The sequence below is a fragment of the Mastigoproctus giganteus genome, chromosome 3, assembly GCF_048544385.1.
Source record: "Mastigoproctus giganteus isolate SK-2022 chromosome 3, ASM4854438v1, whole genome shotgun sequence".
NCBI classification, from domain to species: Eukaryota; Metazoa; Arthropoda; class Arachnida; order Uropygi; family Thelyphonidae; genus Mastigoproctus; species Mastigoproctus giganteus.
The window spans coordinates 82,173,326-82,194,227 of record NC_143577.1 but is presented as its reverse complement, the minus strand read 5'-3'; the positions used below and the strand labels follow the sequence as shown (position 1 = coordinate 82,194,227).

General features: G+C 38.3%; 1 protein-coding gene across 2 annotated transcripts in view; it reads right to left on the bottom strand.

The window, feature by feature from the left end:
- LOC150088117 (carbonic anhydrase-related protein 10-like) overlaps positions 1-20,538 on the bottom strand; it is a 233,520-nt gene extending 212,982 nt beyond the window's left edge. For both annotated transcript variants that reach the window (XM_090370577.1, XM_090370578.1), the window contains exon 1: positions 20,350-20,538. In XM_090370577.1, the coding sequence (XP_090226703.1) occupies positions 20,350-20,401 (52 nt within the window). In that variant the 5' untranslated portion in view covers positions 20,402-20,538. The remainder of the gene's footprint in view (positions 1-20,349) is intronic.
- Between the last annotated feature and the right edge of the window lie 364 nt (positions 20,539-20,902).

Sequence of the window (20,902 nt, the reverse complement as noted above, 5' to 3'; positions counted from 1 at the left end):
ATGTCTTTCTGTTTTATAGAAGAAATAAGAGGTTCCTAGAAGAGCGTGGAAACAATCTTTGTCTTCAATCTCTTCTGTCTTGGAACACGAGGAGACTTTGGGGAAATCAGATTTCTAATACAGCGAAGAAAAAAAGATTTTCGTGCTGGAGAGAAATTCCAGTATGTTGCTGTGTGTATCGTGACGGCAAGTTATGACTTCATCAGTAAGGAACTTGCGTGGTGTTTCGTTGAACGGAATGATAAAGAGCGAAAGAAAAAGGCACTGGGAGGAACGCGGGCAATGCGATGACGGATAACTGTTGTTGAAGAGCAACGAAGCTTTGAAAATGGGATCATCGAGATGGTAATGCATTCATTTAGCGAGAGATATCCCTAGTTAACAACGAAGGTAATCGGAAAAAGAATCTGTACATACAACGGTGGTATTTAAAAATAATAGACTCTTTCGTTACAATCTAAGTAAATAAATTAAAAGCATTAGGTTACATTTTTAAATTAGTTCAAAACTACTTAGTTTTGAACTAATTTAAAAATGTTAATTTGTTAGATTGCTTCTGCAGCGCGCAGAAGCAATCTAACAGCGTATGAAAGCGTAAAATTTTGTTAATATGGGTCGTTTTTAACGACATTTGAAAAGTACTCAACTTTTTATACATTAATCAAGAATATTGTTAAATTCGGGCATTAATGTACATAAATAATCTCCATTTTTTAAACTTGGAGACTGAACATCCAGAGTATGCAAAAACAAAGAAATAAGGATCAGCAGGAGGCTTCAAACCAGCGAGGAAAAAAAACATGCCATTCTTGTAGGAATGCATTTCAAAGATGTCCACATGAAATTCCCCAAAAACCAATGAATGGTGCGCCCTCAGAATTTACATAATATTGATCCTTCCTCCCTTTGTAGAATCAACCTTCCATAACAGACATTAAAATTTACATCGTTTGGATTTTTCCCGTCCATGAAACACGATTGGTTAGTTCAAATATTACCAGCTTCCAATGAAGGCAATGCTCCATATCACCAAGTCTTGAATGCAAGGCAATTACCAAAGCACATCTTTCCAGACAAGTAGGTCGGGTAAGGTGAATCAATTACCAGCTATCCTGTTCACTGAACTAAATTTCAAGAGGGCTTTAAAAGTGTAGAAAATGAATGCTACGATCACAAATACAGTTTGCAAGAGCGTGGGTTCGCAATTTGTTATTCACTTGAAGAATGTTTGAATCCCATCGGATACTGATGGAATAAATTCCTCTTCAATCGACGCTGTAGTTGGCCCTTTCGGGTTTTTCGTTCCGCTCAACACACACACACAGCTGTGGTGCAATATCTATTAAAATTGGTGATACTGTAAAACTATAACAAATCTATCATTATGCATCCAAATGATTAAAGTTTCGAACTATACAAGGGCTTCGTGAAGATTCTGTATAAAAATGATTGTTTACTCAAATGTTTACACGAATTCCATAATGGGACATTTGTGAGTAACCATTATCTGAAACTTAAGATATTGTTAATTATACGTAATTTAGATGAATTACTAAGCACCAGCCGTTTCCGTTTTTACTACGCTGCCTTTTAATGAATATTTTGCAATTTTTATTTGTATAACAGTCGTATATTTCCTCCTTGAGCTACTCTTTTAAGAGGTCTAAGATACAGTGGAGTAACAAGTAAGATATTCCGAAAATCAGTGGTTTGTCCCGAGAAGTTCATGGTTTACTAGTTTTAAAGCTAGAAAGTTGAGTGACAGAGGGAGACCACACAGGCAAAGAATTTCACGCACGAGCAAATTACGAAGGCAAAGATTGCCGCAGGAACAGACTAGGACTTGAAACACTGATCGAGTGAAATGGACTGAGAACAAGAAGACAAAAAAAGTTCCACAAAGTACGGCGGAGTCAATAAGGAATGCGAGTTTTAGAAAAAAACCCAAACATGATTAAAATCTTACACTGAAACAAATGGCTGTAACAAATAACCGATAATAAAAAAAAATGTAGTCCCACTGGGTCCAGCTACAAATATCTTGTTCCTCTATTTCTCTTTTTTTCTTTTGCAACAATTCAATTGCTTCTTTTTTCACTGCATCGCCTAAGAATCAAATACACAGCTGCACTAAGCTAGTGTGGTGCCTGGAGATATACAGGGAGTACTGCAATAATCTAAGCGCATTTTTATAGTAAATTCATATTGTTTTTTTAAAGTGAAGCATGCTAATTGCAAAAAATAAAAAAGAACTTAACTTTTTAGGCAGTCACTCCAGTAACAAAGTTTTAATTCCTGGCCAAGTTTCACGTCTCTAAACAGCAACTGAGACATGCCATTACTACATTCACTTTTTTTTACCTACGAATTGCGTGAATTTATACCACTGATCAATGTGAAATCGATTAGTTTGTACGCTAGACATACCCAACCTCATCTCTTCAGTATTGTATCATCATCCTAGCTGACCAATATTTTTGCCCTCCTTTGGAACACTTAGAGTACACGCTTCCCTATAATACGGGCATCTTCCAAAATATCTCTCTATATCGACATCCTGACTGTTAAAGTTACTTGAACAATAGCTCACTGTCTATCAGAGCCCAGATCCTTTCTTATGATCACCGACAGGTTCGCAATTCTCTCAATCGGAGATCGACAGTAACTGAGCTTTTTATGACGAATAAAATTCAAGGGCATTTGAACGAAACGAAGAATTGAGATCGCCTACCTTGACAGTCAGCTTTTTCAGAATTTACGCCGTGCACCAATTAAACTCTACAAGCAGTGTAATACTATGGAAGATGTCGCTATTCTAAAGCTCTCTCTCTCTCTCTCTCTGAGAAAGCTCTACAAAGAAAGGGTAATTTTCATGAAGTAAACCTAGTGGTTCTATAGGAGGATTCGATCATGGCATATTGCTACCATTTTTGCTCTCTATGACAGAGTGGTGGACTACGTATATAAAGTCTATTACTTCCACAGAACTCACTTAAATTGCAGATGTCATTAATAACTGAGTAATCAGCAACTTCCAAAGTCTGCGATAATATTCTGCGTTTTATACTCTCTCGATCAAATACTGTATATTAAATCAGCTGCAATCATCTCTCCAAGAAAACTCCCAAAAAACATCTTGCCATTGGAACTTCCGAGTTAGTTTAAAGTACTACTAAAGGTTACAGTCCATACCCTTGAGAATCATCTTTGATCAGAAGCTCAGCTTCCACGAACAACTTGAGGGACTGTACACCAACACATGTTTTCTCCGGTGGATAGCTGAACAGGTACTATTACCCATTGTCTGCCAGCTTCAAACTTATGGTACAGAAAGATTAAGGTCGTCTGCACAGATACACAGGCAACATTAATGAGGCTGCTAACCGATGAAATAAAGCGATTGTCAGGTGAAGAGCCTATAGACACAACCAATCAACCACTGACGCTCACTTCCAAATGGTAAATCTATTAAATTATCAGGAGTCCACAAATATTACTGCTGGTTTTTTGGAAAGTTAAGATTTTGATAAAGGTTATGCCGAAGTCATTGTGTACTGCAACTATCCGTCGATGCACTTCAAAAGTGCAAGTGACACTGAGTCAGTTGATGCCGAAAAGCATTCATTGAAGAGTCGTTTAAGAGTTCATCCCCTTTCCATCGGGATTCGAACTCAGACCTCTCCAAACGAGTGAAAATTGGCGAGTCCACTATATTGTCACTGAGAGCTTGTTTGAGAAAGATACACTTAATGATAATAATTGTACCATGGTTCGTCACAGATTAATCATGACAATCATTTTTTCCACAACAACTCAATACTGAGGTTCCACAAGTAGGTAGCTTATTGGCTTTTTTATTACTTATATCTTTATTAAATTTTTAAAGTTATTATACATTTCCATTCTTATGTTATTAATTCGTATTGCAATAAGCGTTAGAGACAATGAATAGTTTCTCAATGCGATGCTACTAGAGTTTACCAAGTGTCTTGATTTTTTTTCACCAATGGGTGTTAAATCCCAAAGAATCTGTTATAATGACCTCCATTATCTACAGCCGTATATCACTTTCCAATTGACAGAACAAATACAGAACAGTCTTTCTAGGTGTCCCTAATTCTGTATGTCTCAGTAATGCAGTCAAGTACTCTCCATCCACAACAAAAAACTTTTGATAATAGAATACTATATTAGTGTTATACGGTATACCATAAAATAAACTGATTTTTCACATGCGATATTCAAAGAGTGTTTTTCTTTTATGTGTAGCATTTTTTTTGGCAAAAATTGTCGATAATTATGATTTTTGGATGTGCTGGGTAGAATTGTTTTTTTTTTCATTTACAGTCTTAAACATAATTAGTGATCCCAAAATCGATTGTGATATATTTTTATAAAAAAATAATAAGTATGTATATACACTGCTCGACAAAATTAACAGAACAAAAGTTTTTAATGAATATTTTATGTGATATAATAGGCATCCTGGCATGCAAATTCCGAGTATCCAACAGAAATTGACCTACCATCTTAGAGTGCTGCACATTATGTAAATTATTCACGCCTATAAAACACGTGTTGCGACCACAACAATCCATTCCCGTTTTTTGCCATCCTCAGTGGGACAGCCACATCTCCAGTATTCAGGGCGGCAAGTCATCGTCGTTTAAATGATTCTTTGAGATGGCGGGGCGTTGAAAAACTTGAAGCTGGGCAGTCGCATACGAAGGTGGAACGTTGGCTAATGTGTCATGCAGTTTCAGGAGACAGGGACCATTACAATTAGAGCTGGCCAACGTCGCCCGAGCGCTAAGTCAACCAGAACAGACCGCTGACTGGCTCTAACAGCAAGACGGATGTCCTGTCGGACTGTGTTAAGAAGGCTCAAATCAAGTGAACTCTACGCAAGGCAGTGGTTTGTATCCCGTTAACCTCAAACCACCGCAGATCTCGTCGAAACTGGTGCCATGAACATGTTACTTGGAGCCCTGACAAATGGGGTGCAGTTCTGTTCTCTGATGAGTCCCGTTTTAGCCTGCAAATAGATTCTAGATGTTATTTCATCTGGAGACAACTAGAAACGCGATGCCAACCCTCCAACATCAGAGAAATTGATACTTACGGTGGAGGCGGTGTCTTCGTGTGGGGCGAATAATGATAAACTTCCGCACCCCATTCATGTTTTTGATAGGGTACTTTAACGGCTCAGAGGTACCGAGAACAGATCCTTGAACCCTATGTGTAATGTTTTTAGGAATGCCGTTGGCCCAGATTTTCCTTTCATGCCCGACAACGCCACTGCATATAGAGCTCACGTGGAGGAGGAATATTTTGAAACTAACGATATCCAACGACTGCCATGTCCAGCACGATCTCCAAACTTAAATCCGGTCGAATATGTGTGCGACGCCATTAGGCGTTGCATTGCACGCGAATGGGACTTGTTGCCACAAAAACTTATAGACGCTTTTATATCGAGAATGATTCACTGCTGTTAGGCGTTTAACCGTTGGAGGGAATCATACGCCGTACTGATGTCATGTGACCATATTTTCGAGCATCTTGTATCGACTTTTTAATGTGACCTTTGAAGTTTCTTGCTGTCTCCTCATTTCATCCTACTCCATGGTACACCACCATACCAAATTTTATCCTGCTTCATCGAGTTCACCACGTTTTTTACGTGTTCTGTTAATTTTGTCGGCGGTGTAGTTCTGTAAAGAAAGTTTAATTTGTTAAATTGCAAAGGTAATGCTACTGTGAATTAACTAGAATATTCTTATAGGATTTAGTACTGGGAGATGGAGGATGTGTTGTGCAAATTCTAAACTCCTCTTGCTGATTTGGGATGCAAAATTGTCTACATTTGGGATGAATGTAGACAATTCCTGCCCATTGAACAAACTCGCCGTGTAAATATCAGTAATCGTAAAGGCCAATAAATGTAGCTGTGTTCACGTAATGTTATGTGAATAGAGAAAATTGCTTACTTACGTCAGTAATATTTACACACGATCTCAATCTTCCGAAGGCAATCATCTTCAACATATGATATATAATCTCCTGCTGCGAAGATGTCATTTTGCTCGATTGACAACACCACACGCAGTCATCCACATCCATTAATGATGCAAGAAATAGGGTGTTAAGTTCAGATTGAACAGCGTAGTTCAATCTGCCCTCGGGACTGCCTACTGCCTCTTTGGGTCACTGATACGACATCTGTCAAGGAAAATATTTGTAACTGATGAAGATATATAGGTGGTGATGATTTTGCTCCAATCGCTTGACCTCAATTTCTCCGTGGCGAGCATCCATGTATTCGCACACCGGTGGGACCAATGCCTAAACGTTGGTGGCGATCGAGTAGATAAATAGCGTTGCTTACCTGACTTCTCAAACACCCCATCATATGTATCCTAGCTGTGTGGACGCCATAACCTTCCCCCTCACTCAAACGATGTGCTTATAGAGTCGAAACATTCATTTTCCAGTATTTAGATTTACACAGTGTTTTTGAAAATCTTGTCAAAACTTCGGGGTGTGTTCTACTCTAAATTCATTAAGAAAGCGGGACAACGGAAAAGCTTGTTTTAGCAAGGTAACCAGGACTATAAACAGCAATTCGGATAATGATCTAGATTGGTTACCTAATTTATGCAGTAAGTGAGGAGGCCAGCAAGAAACGTTCGTAAAATTTCCAAAAAAAAAAAAGTGCAGAAGAGCAATAAAGTCGAGCAACCCAAGCACACCTAAATGAATGTTTGTAAAATTATGCCCAACTTTTCTGTTTATCGAGCACTTTGAACACTTTTGCCCTCTCCTGTGTGTTCTTACAATAATTTCTGTAGCACTTTAGCGCAGAAAATGGGGGCGATATTCAAATAACTCGAATGATTTTTGTTTCCTCCACATTCTTCTCTCTCCAGACGCATATGTACGTTGTTAGCATGTTGAGTCACGTTTCTGCATATGGTTGAATAAAGGAATCCAAGGAAGTTAGGTCGTAAACAGAATTCTTTATTTCATCGCTGTCTTGTGTTCTCGCCTCACCAAGAACTCCAATTCTGCTTCTGTTACTTTCTTTTTCCTCTGAGGTATCGCGAATTTTTTTTACCCTCTCCAACCTAGTTGTATTTTCTTGCTTCAAGTACTACTTCACAGCGGCCCTGTTTTGTTTCTTCTTCCCAATGTCCTCGGAGACTTAGACTTGTTCTTTTTTTTTATCTTAAACTTCCATACAGATATTTAGTTCGTTCTCTCTCTGGAAACTCCTCTGGGAAAGCCACAGCCTCGCCTATCCTAAATTACCAAGTCATCTATTTCATTTCCTACACTTTTTTCTTACAACTCAAGTTCAAAATTTTTTTTTCGGTTGTTCATTATGACTTTTTTTTTTACGCTTAAGACATTGTCACACAATTTTAAGTAAAATCGAAGGAGGAAAAAAGCAGTCCGTGACAAAACGCAGGATACATCAAACCTATGTTTTATTCATACCTTTTGGGGATACCAAGAATAAAAGCGCTTGCACAAAAATAGCTATTAATTAATTGTAATAATTTCTGCTATTTGCTCTGGTGAAGAGTCCGGTGCAGCATCTTCAGTTAGAGGCTCTCCTGCGACACACACCTTTAACGGCGAAGTCTGCGAGCCCTATCACAAAGAAAGACCTTCCGTTTCGATTGCTTCCGAATAGTAATTTAAGTGAGCGACAATTTGACAATTTCTTCCGCGAGATCTTGGGCAAAGGAACTCGATAGTGGAGCATCAAATAATGGTCCCAGCGCAGGAACAACAAGTCGTGTTTTATGGAATATAAAGGAGAAAAAAAATTAAACGAAGGAGCCTGTAGAACTAACGCCTTAGGATTCTATGAATTATCCTAGCGTATATCAAAATCATTGCGTCCATTGTCAGAAATTCCATTTGCATTTTCATCTTTGACATCAACAAGCTAAAAAAAAAATTTCCATTTTTTTTTTTTTTAGTTTCTTCCTGACGCAAACATTCCAGCCATTTTTCAAGAATTCTGTCTTCAAATTTTGTTTCCGGTCTCATCTCTTTGGAAGCGTGTCCTCACTTAATTCTGTCTACAGGTCAAAGTTCAGTGCATGTCCTTCCAGGTTACCTGTGTAAGTGACCCAGTTATAATACCTGAAAGTTCTTCAGAACAATGGCAGCCATTCCAGTGAGAATCGGGCTTGCTGTATAAGTCGATCAGCTTTAATTTTATTAGCAGTAACTGTAGAAGGACCTGTTGCTTTCCTCCCCAGAATAGTCCGTCTTGTATTAAGAAGTCATAGGAATGCAGAGCCTGAAATAATTACCTTAAATTATCCCTGAAGCATTCGCCACACATTGTACCAAGTTCTCATAGATAGTTACAATGCCTTGTGTGTATTGTATATTTATTCACGCGACAAGACCCCTAAAGTGTATCATACACCCAATTTACTATTTCACAGTACACCAGTGTTGTATTAAACCTTCTCGCATACATACTAACAGCAAGATGCTGACGATCATGTGAACAAAAAACCTGACAAAGCTTACTAATGCAAATGTACGCTGATGACAAAAAGTTAAGTTGCAACCATAAAAATGTTAGATAAAGAAAAAAATATGAACTTTATGCAATTAAGTTCGGTTAAAATATTTAACCGAATTATCGCAGTTATTAACGAGTTGCAAAATTAATTTAAATTCATTTAGAAAAGTTGTTTAATTATAATTGAAGGTAGAGTAATCAATAAATCTGGGCAAGAACATTAATTCCATTAATTAATGAGAAAATTTGTGATTAGTGAGCTGCAGACAATTTCTCTAATCTGGAACGAACTGGCGCCCGCGTACACATCTTGTTTTTTGTTTTTTTTCCCCTTTCAGCATCGATCAAGCACGGCCCCTTCTTTTCTTTGTTTTTAATGTTATTAAGAATAGAAAATGGCGGCTTACACATTTCCGATGTCAAAGGCAACAGTAAACTGCCCAGAACCTGATTTGCTAATGAAGGAATAGCATATTGAAGCTTGTAAGCTTGTACCGCGTGGCCTATCTTGCTTTGGCAATAAGTAATCCTTGCTAACTAGACGAGAAACTACAAATCCTGGAACTCCCAGAGATACTCGAATGGGCTTTAACATTTCTAACTATACAGATCTAAGCGTTGGGCTCTTCGTGGTGTTGAATTAGGCAGTATGATAGCGTCGCCACTAAAGCTAAGCCAAAAAATAATCACACGTATTTCATAAACACTAGACAACCTATTAGCACAACCAACCTTTATATGATAATCTGGGGCTATACTTCGTTTTAAGTTTCGCACATCTGTTTCATGACCAACTCGATTTCACTCAGGCTCATCTGGTTTAACCACATCTTTACATCTACTTCCCCGCCCTTATTCGCCTACATCTTCCAATCCGATATTAATTTATTTATTGTTCTATCGTACTTTTCTTTTTCCAATCGAAACCCTCCTCTGCATCTCGGATAATCTGCTCATATCTTCCTACATTTCGATCGATCCAAGCCCTCTTTCCCCTACGCTCTAGTCACCTGTAACCGAATTTTCTTCCACAATTTGATCAGTGGTAGCTGTGAAACTACAGAATGCGCCAAAATAAAATCTAGCGAAAAACGGATACATTTATTAGCAATAAAGACGCGATTGAATTCGAACCTCAAGATTTGTAAACTTTCTATGGAACAAGAGCAAAATGTGAGGTCAGAAGAGACATTTTGCGTCACCTGCCATGAGTACCATTAGTCACACGGACCTTAATATTATAATGGAAAATATTAAACTTGGAACTAAGCTATTATGTGGATCCGAATTGCTAAAATATAAGCAATTCGTATCCACAATTTAAATGGACAGCAAGTTGGTTTGGCCGGAGAAAAGACGGCCAGCCTAAATTTGCAAATCATTGAAATAATCAATGCAATATGATTTAAATGAATGGCACTATTCGAGATTATTCTATAAAGTCCTTTTTTTTAAATCCAAATCTATCGAATTGATCTACTTTTTGACTGCTACCTTTGTTCCCGTAAAACAAGGCCTCTTCTTATATTAATGTTTCGGAGTTGGAAGTTCTTTCGACTTGGAAACTCATTACAAATGCAGCTGAAAACTATGCTGCTGATTACTCCTGAAACATTTTAAGAGTTTTGTCTACTATAAGAATCACACATCTGTTTACAGTTACCCACCTGGGAAATCATGTAAGAAACTTTTGGTCCACAAAGAGAAAGCTCGTTCTCAGAGTTTTAAAACGTTTTGTAACACAAGAAACTTGAAAGTGTTTTTCTTTTAGTTTAAACTTTGAAAGTTTTTTCTTGAAAAATTAAAAGCGCATGCTCATTTCTCACATGGGGTTCAAAAACGCGATTTTAATTCTTTAGCAGAAAAAAATAGATTGATATTCCACTCAGAGACACCAAAAACCTGAGAAGTTATCTGATACGAATCTAAGCCACCTACTATTACAGAGACTCCGATCCGCGTTCAATTTGATGCGTGTCTGTTTGTGGTTAATTCACTCCTTTAATCATCGGCGTCAGTACGAATCCTGGTGATTATCTGCACCTCTTCCTTTGAAACAAGAGATGCGAACCCTCTAATCTTCACGTTCTATTGGTTCCCTCTGTAACGATTCTCGGGTTTCACAATAGCATTTCACTTATAGCTGTGGAATAAAGTCAGAGGGAATTCTCACATGTTGAAAGAACTGACCAATGGATTTTCGGAAAGAATTTCCTACTGAAGTAAATTCCATACTGCGGTTATACATTCCACTGATGTTATAAAACACTTTGATATACACAAAATTAAGTAATTTCATAAAATATACAATAACAGAATTTTTTAGCGAACAAAAAGATAAATATTAAACTTCATAGCATTATAAAATATGCGTCACGACTAATAAATTATTAAAAAAATTCAGTGATTGGTTTGAAATGGAGATGATCAGTCTGCTTCTCATTTCGAGATGGCGATCATAATCTGGAATACTTCCACAAGCCTGAGACTTATAGAACTCTTTGAGAACATGTCAGTTTTACCCACTAGTATTCTGAAGGATTAGCTTGTATTTTATGGATTTAAAACTGTAGACGTATGTACAGAATTACAATCCCATCGTACACCCCTATTACATTTCGCAACTAGTTGCAACAACACGCACCTACTCAAGGACTTCCATGATATCTGCTGACCGATGGTAAGGAAGCACTTGCATATTTACAGTTGGTTGGTTATTGTGGGGTTTTAGGCGCAGCAGCAACTTAGGCCATATTGCGCCGTATATTAAGTGATCGATTAGCTATTTGCTAGACGAAAACCCGAGTTTAGAGGGTTCCCACTTCCGGAAGCTGGTTTCAATCTAATTTACTGAATTATAGAGCACTAATGGGAATAAAAAGAGGTAGAAGACAAAGATTCGTTATACGAGGGACGGGGAGGATATGGTATTTTGTTTCCTAATTCCACCCAATCGTTATATCGCTTCAAGTTTCAGGGAGAAAAACCATGCTACCCTAGTCTGAGACCAACCAACTCAGCCACGTTGTGAAAAAGATCCATAAAAGTTCCTTGTGCCATTGATGGGTTTCGAACTCGGGCTTTTTGTACCCGATGTGGGTAGGACGATGGTTATACTAACTGTGCTACCCATGAAGGCCATATTCAGAGTAAACGCAATGTCCTGTTTATTGCTCCGGATAGAATGGACAACTGTTTTGTCCTCTGCGACGGTATAGGGGCCTCAATTCCCGTCACCACCAAAAAACAGTTTATTTCGGTACGGTACGAGCATCTGAAAGATCTTTGCCATACACGGTATGCGACAATTCAGTGCAATAGAGTTCGTTGTATGTGACAATTTGATGGAAGGCAATTGGTGGCTAAGATAATTAGACGAATTCTTTGGGAGAATTCAGTGTATGGCAAAGCAAGACAGAAAATTCAACCTTTTAACTTGCTGTGATGTAAATGGCGAATTTAGTGATTATGATACTGTTCTTGATATTTTATATTTTTGATTGAGCGTACCATCGTTTATTAATGCAATTTCTACTTTTTTTTGCTCATCCTATTAGTGCCAAGGACATGTGAAAGATTGGGATACAAGAGAATCTTGTTCGCACTTTTACTTTTACTTCTGTATGTTGCATTTTTTTTTAGGAAATACACAACTGGTGGTTGTTCTAGAAATCAAAACTAGAGATCATAAATGGATGCTGGCTGGATAATTCGCATCTTCTGACATTCAGTTTGCTACCCGCGCTATAGAAGTTAGTAGCAAGCTATTACCGTGGATGGTCCAAGTGTAAGCAGAAAGTCTACCTAAAAAAAATATCAAAAAATCTGATCTTGATTAAAGATGTCATGCTGGAATAGGCACGTACTCGCTTTTCAACCTGCGTTTAAGAAGGACCTACACAAATCCTTTTACACAAAATGAATGGATAAAATATATATTTTTTTATTTTTTATAAATTTCCGAATTCCTCCTTGCTGTGGCAAAAATTTCTCTTGTTTCCTTAAACCTTTAACTTCATTGATTTTGTTAATTTCTGATCTGTGTGATACACCGAATTGTCGTAGCCAAATATTGTCTTTTACCAAATTGCCACATACAATAAATTATCGTACAACATGGACCCCTGCCCCAGTTAGTCGTTCGAGGGTAGAAGTTTAGGGGTCCCGACTTCCCGGAAGCTGGTTTTTAATCTAATTTACTGAATTATAGAGCACTAATGGGGATAAATGGCCTCCGTAGCCGAGTAATCAGGAGCGGGAGTGCAGTAGCACATGCTCTTTGAGTAGACCGGGGTTCAAGCCCCTGATTGCTAAATACGGTTGATCTGCCAACCCGCACTAGACCAGCGTGGCATATTATGGTCCATTTCCCTCAACATGAATCGTTGGAGAGGCTTCCATTCTGCAGTGGGTTGATAATGGCTGCAGTTTACCTCTTCTTTTTTTTTTTAATGGGAATAAAGGAATGGAAAGTGGTAAAGACAAAGATTCGTTATACAATGGGCGGGGAGGACATGGCATCTCTCTGCGTCGTATTTCTCGTAACACAGCAGTGACCCAGCTAACCACCAATTTTGCTCAAATGGCATGAACAGATGGTTTTTTAAACAACACTTTACAAGGGGAGTACATGAGCGTGTCATCTTCGATTTATTTTAAGCTTCGTGAAGATAAACTATTACTTAAATGAGTCACAATGTACGCCCTCGACCCAAGGCCTTAAATAACTGCGACCAAAGTATTCTCCGAACAGTCCATGGCAGAGCACGTCCCCAGCTTAACGTTTTTCAGTTTGAAAACTTGGGACAGACGCACGTCCCCAGATGAACTGGGATCGTCATACCATTCTAATCCGAATACAGCTGCAAGTTGAGAATCGGCATTCCAGTTAACATTGCCCATTACTTTCTCAATTGATATTTCTTATCTTGTTCAGGCAAGATAAGCATGTTTGCCGAATTAGATAATAATTAATGGGATAATTAAGCTGTAATATTACGTAAACTATTGCGGTAAGTGAAGAAAAATAAAATGTGGTTACAGCGAGCCTATGAAATAACTTGCATTAACAAAAGCTAAGGGATTCGCTTGATATAATTATAGGCTGTTTTCGCTCCCACCCCACTTTTAATTAACAAGTGTAATCCCATACTTGTGAAGCGTCCTCCGAAAAATCATCAGACCAGATGCTCACACTGTCCGTACTGCTTTGAATACATTTTCATCCTAACTAGTTCTTTAAAGAAGGCATAACACGAGATGTACAGTAATTCGAGTCTGCAAATGAATGTAAGCTTCTGTAGGGAGAAATTAGGTTACTTGCAGTTAATTCTATCTGGAATTAAATGGTTTCATTTATGTTCAATAGGTAGAGCAATAATAATATAATGTAACCAAAAGTCGCTTATTTGTAAATATGAATTGAGAAATCGAACAATTTATAATGCACGAATTGTTGCAGTAAATGCCAGTTACCCACACTTTTATTTGCGCTTTACTCTTCCAGAAAATTCGGTGCGGGATTTCGATGCTACTAAAGCTGTTCCCCTGGCAGTATTCTCCCTGGGGTGTCATTTGCGATGAAGCGCGAGATCAAATAGCAAAGTGATAATCTTACACTTGAAAAGGCTTTTAATTCATGACAGACACGGGCGATGAACAAGGAAATTGGTCTATAATCAAAGCACCAAAACAAAATACGTATTGTACATCAACAGTTGATTAAATGCTTTTCAGAAGAATTGTTTACGGTTATAATGTTCAAGAACTCAGACTCAGCAGCTCAGCGGGACTGAGTGTGATTATTTACTATGGCAGTCAAATAGATAAACTGCTTGAACAAAGTTAAGTAAATACACTGAGTTGACTTTGCATTAACAACACCCCTTGGATAGGAATGGACTAGTCCGTGACACTGGTGAAGGCTCCAAGTCGGGAACGGCTAATAACCTTGTACAGTAATTTGGACACCTGGTGATTCATCGAGATATTTCCGATTTCGAACGTGAAATAACTGTGGGGAGAAGACGAGCTGGTACCAGTATCCCGATAATAACCGACATGGTTAGATGCTCCCTTTCTGTGGTGTGACGAGTCTTGCGTGAGTAGCTCAATAGCTGTCGAAATACCAGCCACGTGTGGACAACTTGCTGAGGGTCATATTTCTTATAATACAGCAGTGACCCAGCTAACCACCAAATACAACGTAGAAATAGAAACAGTAATGCACTTGGGTTAGCACGCAGTGTTTAGTGTCTTGCAGAAACGGTAATTATGCATCGGACATTTAGGCTATGGCAGTCGACGGTCGTCACTGGTTCCCATGTTCACTGCGAGACACAAGTAACTGCAGTTCGCATGTGCACGTCAACACCAACACTGGACCACCGACATGTGAAAATCTGTCTGGTGTCATGAATCCCTTTCCAAATTCTATCATGCTAATGGGTGTATCCACATTTGGAGAAAGAAAGATGAGGCCATGGCACCTGGCTCCACTGCTGATGTTCCGCGGGCTGCAGACAGTGTAGTTAAGGTTTGGGGACTGATTTCGTAGCATGACCTGAGTCCTCTGATCACAGTTAATCAACGGCTCAATGGGAAATCCTATCTTTTTATCGACCAAGTGTACTCCATCATAATGGCAGTATAACCAGACAACTTAGTCGCTATCAAGAAGACAACGAACCATGCCGCAAGGCCGGCAGGTTGCTAACTGGTTTCAAATGAATTCTTCCTCCTCTCGTGGCCGCCCAACTCAGCCGATGTCAGCACAATTGAGCATGTTTGAGACCTACTGGAAAACTGCATTCTATGCTACGACCATCCACCTGACAATGTGTGGGCGTTACTGGGCACATTGTGCAACTCAGGTAGCACTACCACTGGACACCCTGAAAGACTTGTATGGACTATACACTGAGTTGGTTTCGCATTAGCAACACCACTAGGTGTTGCTAATGCAAAACCAACTCAGTGTATACACACTTCCTCCCTGGTATCTGCACTTCTTTGTACCTCAGAGCCATGTGTTAGGTCATTTTGCAGCAATAACGCGGCTGTTTTCTATTAGCACCGATTACTTTTGCCCCTGATCGATAATACATTCAGTAGATTATTACAGCCAGTGATATGTTTTGATGATTATATTATTCCGAAACCCTCATTTAATTCCTGACTCAATATTAGAAATTTATGCTGCTAATGATTTTAAAATATCCAAAATGTAAAGGAAAATAGCAAAACATCTAATTTAATAATCCTCTTAAAAATCTCCAAAATAAAATCAGGGTTTAATGGATTCGATGGTTATAAAATACAGAATATTTCTGCGCTAACTAGGGCTTAATTAGCCGCACGAGCGACCTCAGTGCGAATCAAAAAATTAATTCTTCACAGCAAGTTTGTTCTAACACTTCCATACATTCCTGGCTTTGGTGGATGTACTGACACTCGTTATTGGGTATATTGGTGACAGCTAGTATCCCCTTCCCAACCCACCCACACCGTTGTTATGTAGCCAAGTGGAGAAAGCAGGGATTTTCCATTACTTTAGCAAACGTGAAAATCGAAAATAGTGGTGAAGAAAAACCGGTGGAGAAAGAAAAAAAAATAATAAAGAAAGAACCGAGCGCTAATTAATTCCCGTTTCCCTTCAGGGCGGCTCAAAGAGTAAAGAAAAAAAACTTCTTAAGAAGGAGATAATGAAAGATGGAGTTTTAGAGAAGTAGAACTAAAAGTAATCGTAATTATTAAATAACACTGAATTCGACAAATTCGAATACATTAGTGTGGTTCTCGCAGCTCTATTTCAACTCTCGCATCAGATGCTAATAAATGGTGCAGCGAGATAAATTATCTTTATTTGTCGCTGGGAAGAAAACCGAGCGCTCGGTAATTCTTATAACACCCCTGGTCAGAGGACAGATGTAATTGAATTAGCTGACCATTCGTCTTTCAAGTGGCGTAGCGATAAAGGCTGAGGTTTGCGAGATCCCAACATCTAAGAGGAAAGTTTTTGGGTTCTGTATAGATTGGAAGGTTGACAATTATGAGCAGATTAATAGACAAGACTGTTAATCTGCTCATAATTGTCATCAGCAATGATCAACAGCGTATCAGTCCACGCGGGTAACACAGTGGGTATAGTCATTGTCCTTTCCACACCGGGGGGAAAAGCCCAGGCTCCAATCCCGCCAATGACGCGAGGAACTTATGGGTTTTTTTTTTTTTTTGGTTTTTTTTTCACTCCGTGGCTCAGATAGTCGGACAGCAAAGTCCCCTCCCTCACACTGAGGCTCGGAATTTTTCATCCAATATAAATTACAAGTGAGCTTAATTCAGGAGTCTGTTTGATAGGAAAATCCGGGGTACTCGGAAAGAATCACGCTACTACGACTCGAGATAGACGAATTCAGTACTTAATAAAGTTCTAAACAATTTTCAGGCGGTCTGGAGCATTTCAATTATTTTCTATTCATTTAGCCTAGAAGATCGAAGGCAAGAAACGCCCAGGCAGACCGAAAGTGGCATGGCTAGATAACATCAACACCTGGCTTCACATGACAACAGCACAAATTCTACACTCAGCGCTAGACAGAGAACAATATCAAAACGAAGTCGCAAACGCCATTCGGCAGCATTAAAGAAGAAGAAGCCTAGAAGTATAGTCCTGGTCACTTTGCTAGCGAGCAAGCCCTGGTTCCTAGCACGGTAGTTATAACAGCAGCCTTACCAAACTGTTAAAACGTCCTGGATTTGAATCCTTTCTGGATGTGAGGAGTTTATGGGCATTTCCATATTCATGAAAATCAGATTTTTTTTTTCATCCAGAAAGACAGGAAAATAGATCACAAGATACAGGTAATTTACAGACTTAAAATAATGACACCTCATGGTAATAGTTGCTCGGGCGAAAATGCAGGACAATCCCCCAAAATGTCCTAACTGTAGAAGGCATCAATGGTTTAGAAATGCACTTTGAAATCGAGCCTTTCACGGTGGGCAAAAAGTCTTCAATAGATCACTGTAGTAATCCTCAAAGTGAAGTGGGTTTTCGTGACTTGCTGGACAATGTAGTTCAAGTCAAATCTAACTGGATAAATCAGCTACAAGTACTGGCAAGGTCTTTCAAAAATATCGCTATCACAGGGTTCCTCTGAAAGGCCAATTTAATTTCAAGTACGCGCTAAGAAGCTAGTTTTCGAATGCCATTGGTAGTGAATCAAAATATAAAAGTAAGCAGAGGGAGAAGTATCGAACACAGCTGGAGTTTATAATGAATCTGAAAAGCAAGTGTGGAGGAGTAAACATGAATGACAGGGAGAGCGTAAACTGAACGGAAGATAAAGAGTGTTTGAAAAGTGATTTCGTTTTCAGATAATAAGGAAAAGGAAAATATGCCGATTGCTTGAGATTGAATCATGACGAATGTAAGAAAAAATATATCACTTCGCTTCAAAAAGTGAATTATAAGTATTATTAAATATGGAATGTTTAAGTAATGGAATTTCTTTGTATTTTATTGTATTAATTTATTTACATTTATATTTCATAATAAGACGAATGTACATATAATAAAAAAATAAATTTTTAGCGTCCGAAATGTAGAATTTATTTCAGTATTTTTGCGAGCGTAATTCCAATTTCTCTGAACATTTTTTTTAAATCATCCCTTAACATTTTTCCTAGCATTAATTTTTTGTCGACATCCCTTAAATTACCGTCACCCCAGGCTGTAATGCAGTCAGCCAACCACTAATCCAGCCTTGTACAGAGCTATTTATAGACCTCTTCCACGTTATTTCTTTCTCCTCTTGTCGCACAATTCGATATCTGGATTATTTTCTCTCATACGAAAGTCTGTCATCATGAGCATATCTGTTGTTATTATAGCATATCGATTCTCCATCTATTTTTTTCTCCCCAAAGAAATATTTACGTAATTTCTTACTTATGGGGATAGTATTTGCGCGCACTCAAATGGACAAACAAATGCGGATGCATTTCAAAATTTTTCTTACATAGTATTCAATAAAAGAAAATATTCTAAATAATACTTAATACTACAAAAACAGTCAATGGAAGAGAAGGCTAAAACCGGTTGTCGCTGTATTTGCTAGAGATTTTAGATGGATGTATTGCATTTTCTAACGTTAAAATATATTTTTAAAAATAAATTATGAAATACTTTACAGACAACAAAAAAAAAACTATTTCTATGCTTTCACATAATCAGTAAAGAGAATCATCTGAAACTCGAATAAAGTTTGAAAGTTTCTAGATTAATTAGCTCACTACTAATCCGAATTCGGAATTATAAACCAAAATATCAAAAATGGCAGAGTGACATTTATTTGTCAGACTGACACAAAAAAGTGTGTGCATTTAATAGCATAGTGGGACAGGGCACCTCATCAGACTTGTATCTAGTGATAATATAAAAATAACGCATAATTAAATGCGAAAATCTGCCATTACCCACAATGTTCCCTCACGTGATGCTGCGGGTGCAATGTATCCGAGCCCCTGAACTATAGAATAGAGTTGTTCAATTAAAATACGCTTTAAGGCTTTTTAAAAATTTTAATTAGTCACTTAGTTTTTAGGTGAGTCGGTTTGCTTCACTAATCTACATAATTCTCACACACGAGTCCCCTTGAATTATAGAGCTGGCTCCGTTAATATATGGCCACGATAATTCACTCAAAGTCCTTTGAAATAATCAAAAAAGCAGACAAACTAACTTTAGAACCCATACACAGATGTTATGCACACGATAATAGCAGAACTACCATTCTATTAAAGTTATAGCTTGACGTTGAGATAGAGAATTATTTTCCGATTAATATACATTTTCCATGTATGATAAAAACATGTACAAAACTTCAAATGCTATATTTATACTTTTGGCAGCCTTGGACATCTTAGTCGCTGATGAACAATAGTAATGTTAGTTCAACGTTAATAAATTTTGACAGATTATTTACGTTTTCAAAAAAAGAAAAAATCGTTGACCAATAAAAATGAAATCCAATTCAAATGTCTATTCCTTTTAGCGAGACGTTTATGAACATTTTCGCCATAAATGAATAGTAGCAAAATCTTCAGCGAGAAGGACTGAGATCAAAACGATCCCCCACCCCTACCCGTTTTGTTTTTTAATCTCTCGTAATATCTTAAGTTGGACACTAACACTAATATTGAAAATGCACGATTTATAGCCCAAAACAGCAGCTTCTGATTAACTCATCTGCCATTCCCCAAAGGCAAAAACAGGGCCGGTCAAACATCATTAAACAAAACCCAATTATTTTCTAGGCAGAGCGTAAGGCAGCCAGCCATTTTGTAGAAAACAAAACCACCCACATTTTTCTCATCCATCTATTCCGCATAATAAGAGCGAGGGAATAAATAACTAATCAGCATAACCCCCCCCCTCCGTACTGTACGTGCTGAATGCACATTTTCAGTGGAGGTAAGTGGGGGGAGTTGGAGGAAGGTGCATCCACCGTAAATCCGTAATTTCAGCACTTGCATTTGACAAGCAGGTCATCAGAGTCGTATCAATAGCCCATAATTCTGCGGTAAATTGCCTCGTTAAACACCCCATTTACCAATGCGAATAGATTATCGTTTATGTGCGCTAAAACAGTGAAAGGGAACTCAAGCTGAAGGAAGAGCGGGAGAAGAAGAAGAGAAAGTTTGTGACAATCAACGTAAGGAGTCAACTTGGGTTAAATTTAGCGTACATAAAAAAACAGGGGTAAAAGAAACTTTTTTTTTCTTTTGGTACTTACCCAGCAGGTAGAGAATGTGAAGTAGAAAAAAATCTGATACTAATCTCTTCATAACGGGAAAAGCGTAGAAAACATTAAGAAAACCACCGGTGGAAAAATTTCTTGCTTTTGTCTCAAGGTTTCATAAGGTTTATCTTCTTCGGAGGACTCTCCATCGCAGAAGCATCTTCTCATTGTTTTGAAAACAAAATTTCCGTTCTTTAAAAAAAAAAAAAAGTACGAAAAATATTTAAAAAAAAAAGAAAAAAATGGATAAACACCCTACGTTCTACCTCCAAGTCGGGAAAGGCAAAGACTCGATAAATCTCTCAAGTGTACATGACTCTTAACAACCGCCCATAGCATTTAGAACTCGGCAGATCGCACAATACAGCTCTTCAGATACTGTCCACTTCAATTGGTAAAAGTTTTCCTTTCTGTTCGCCACCCGGAAGCTCGACGCTATGTTCCCACACGCGCATCTATCGACCACAAGTACAGAGAGGCCAGTGTGGTTGTAAGAGAAGAGAACCAACGCGTCTTTACACGGCAAGAATCGGACCGCACACAACTA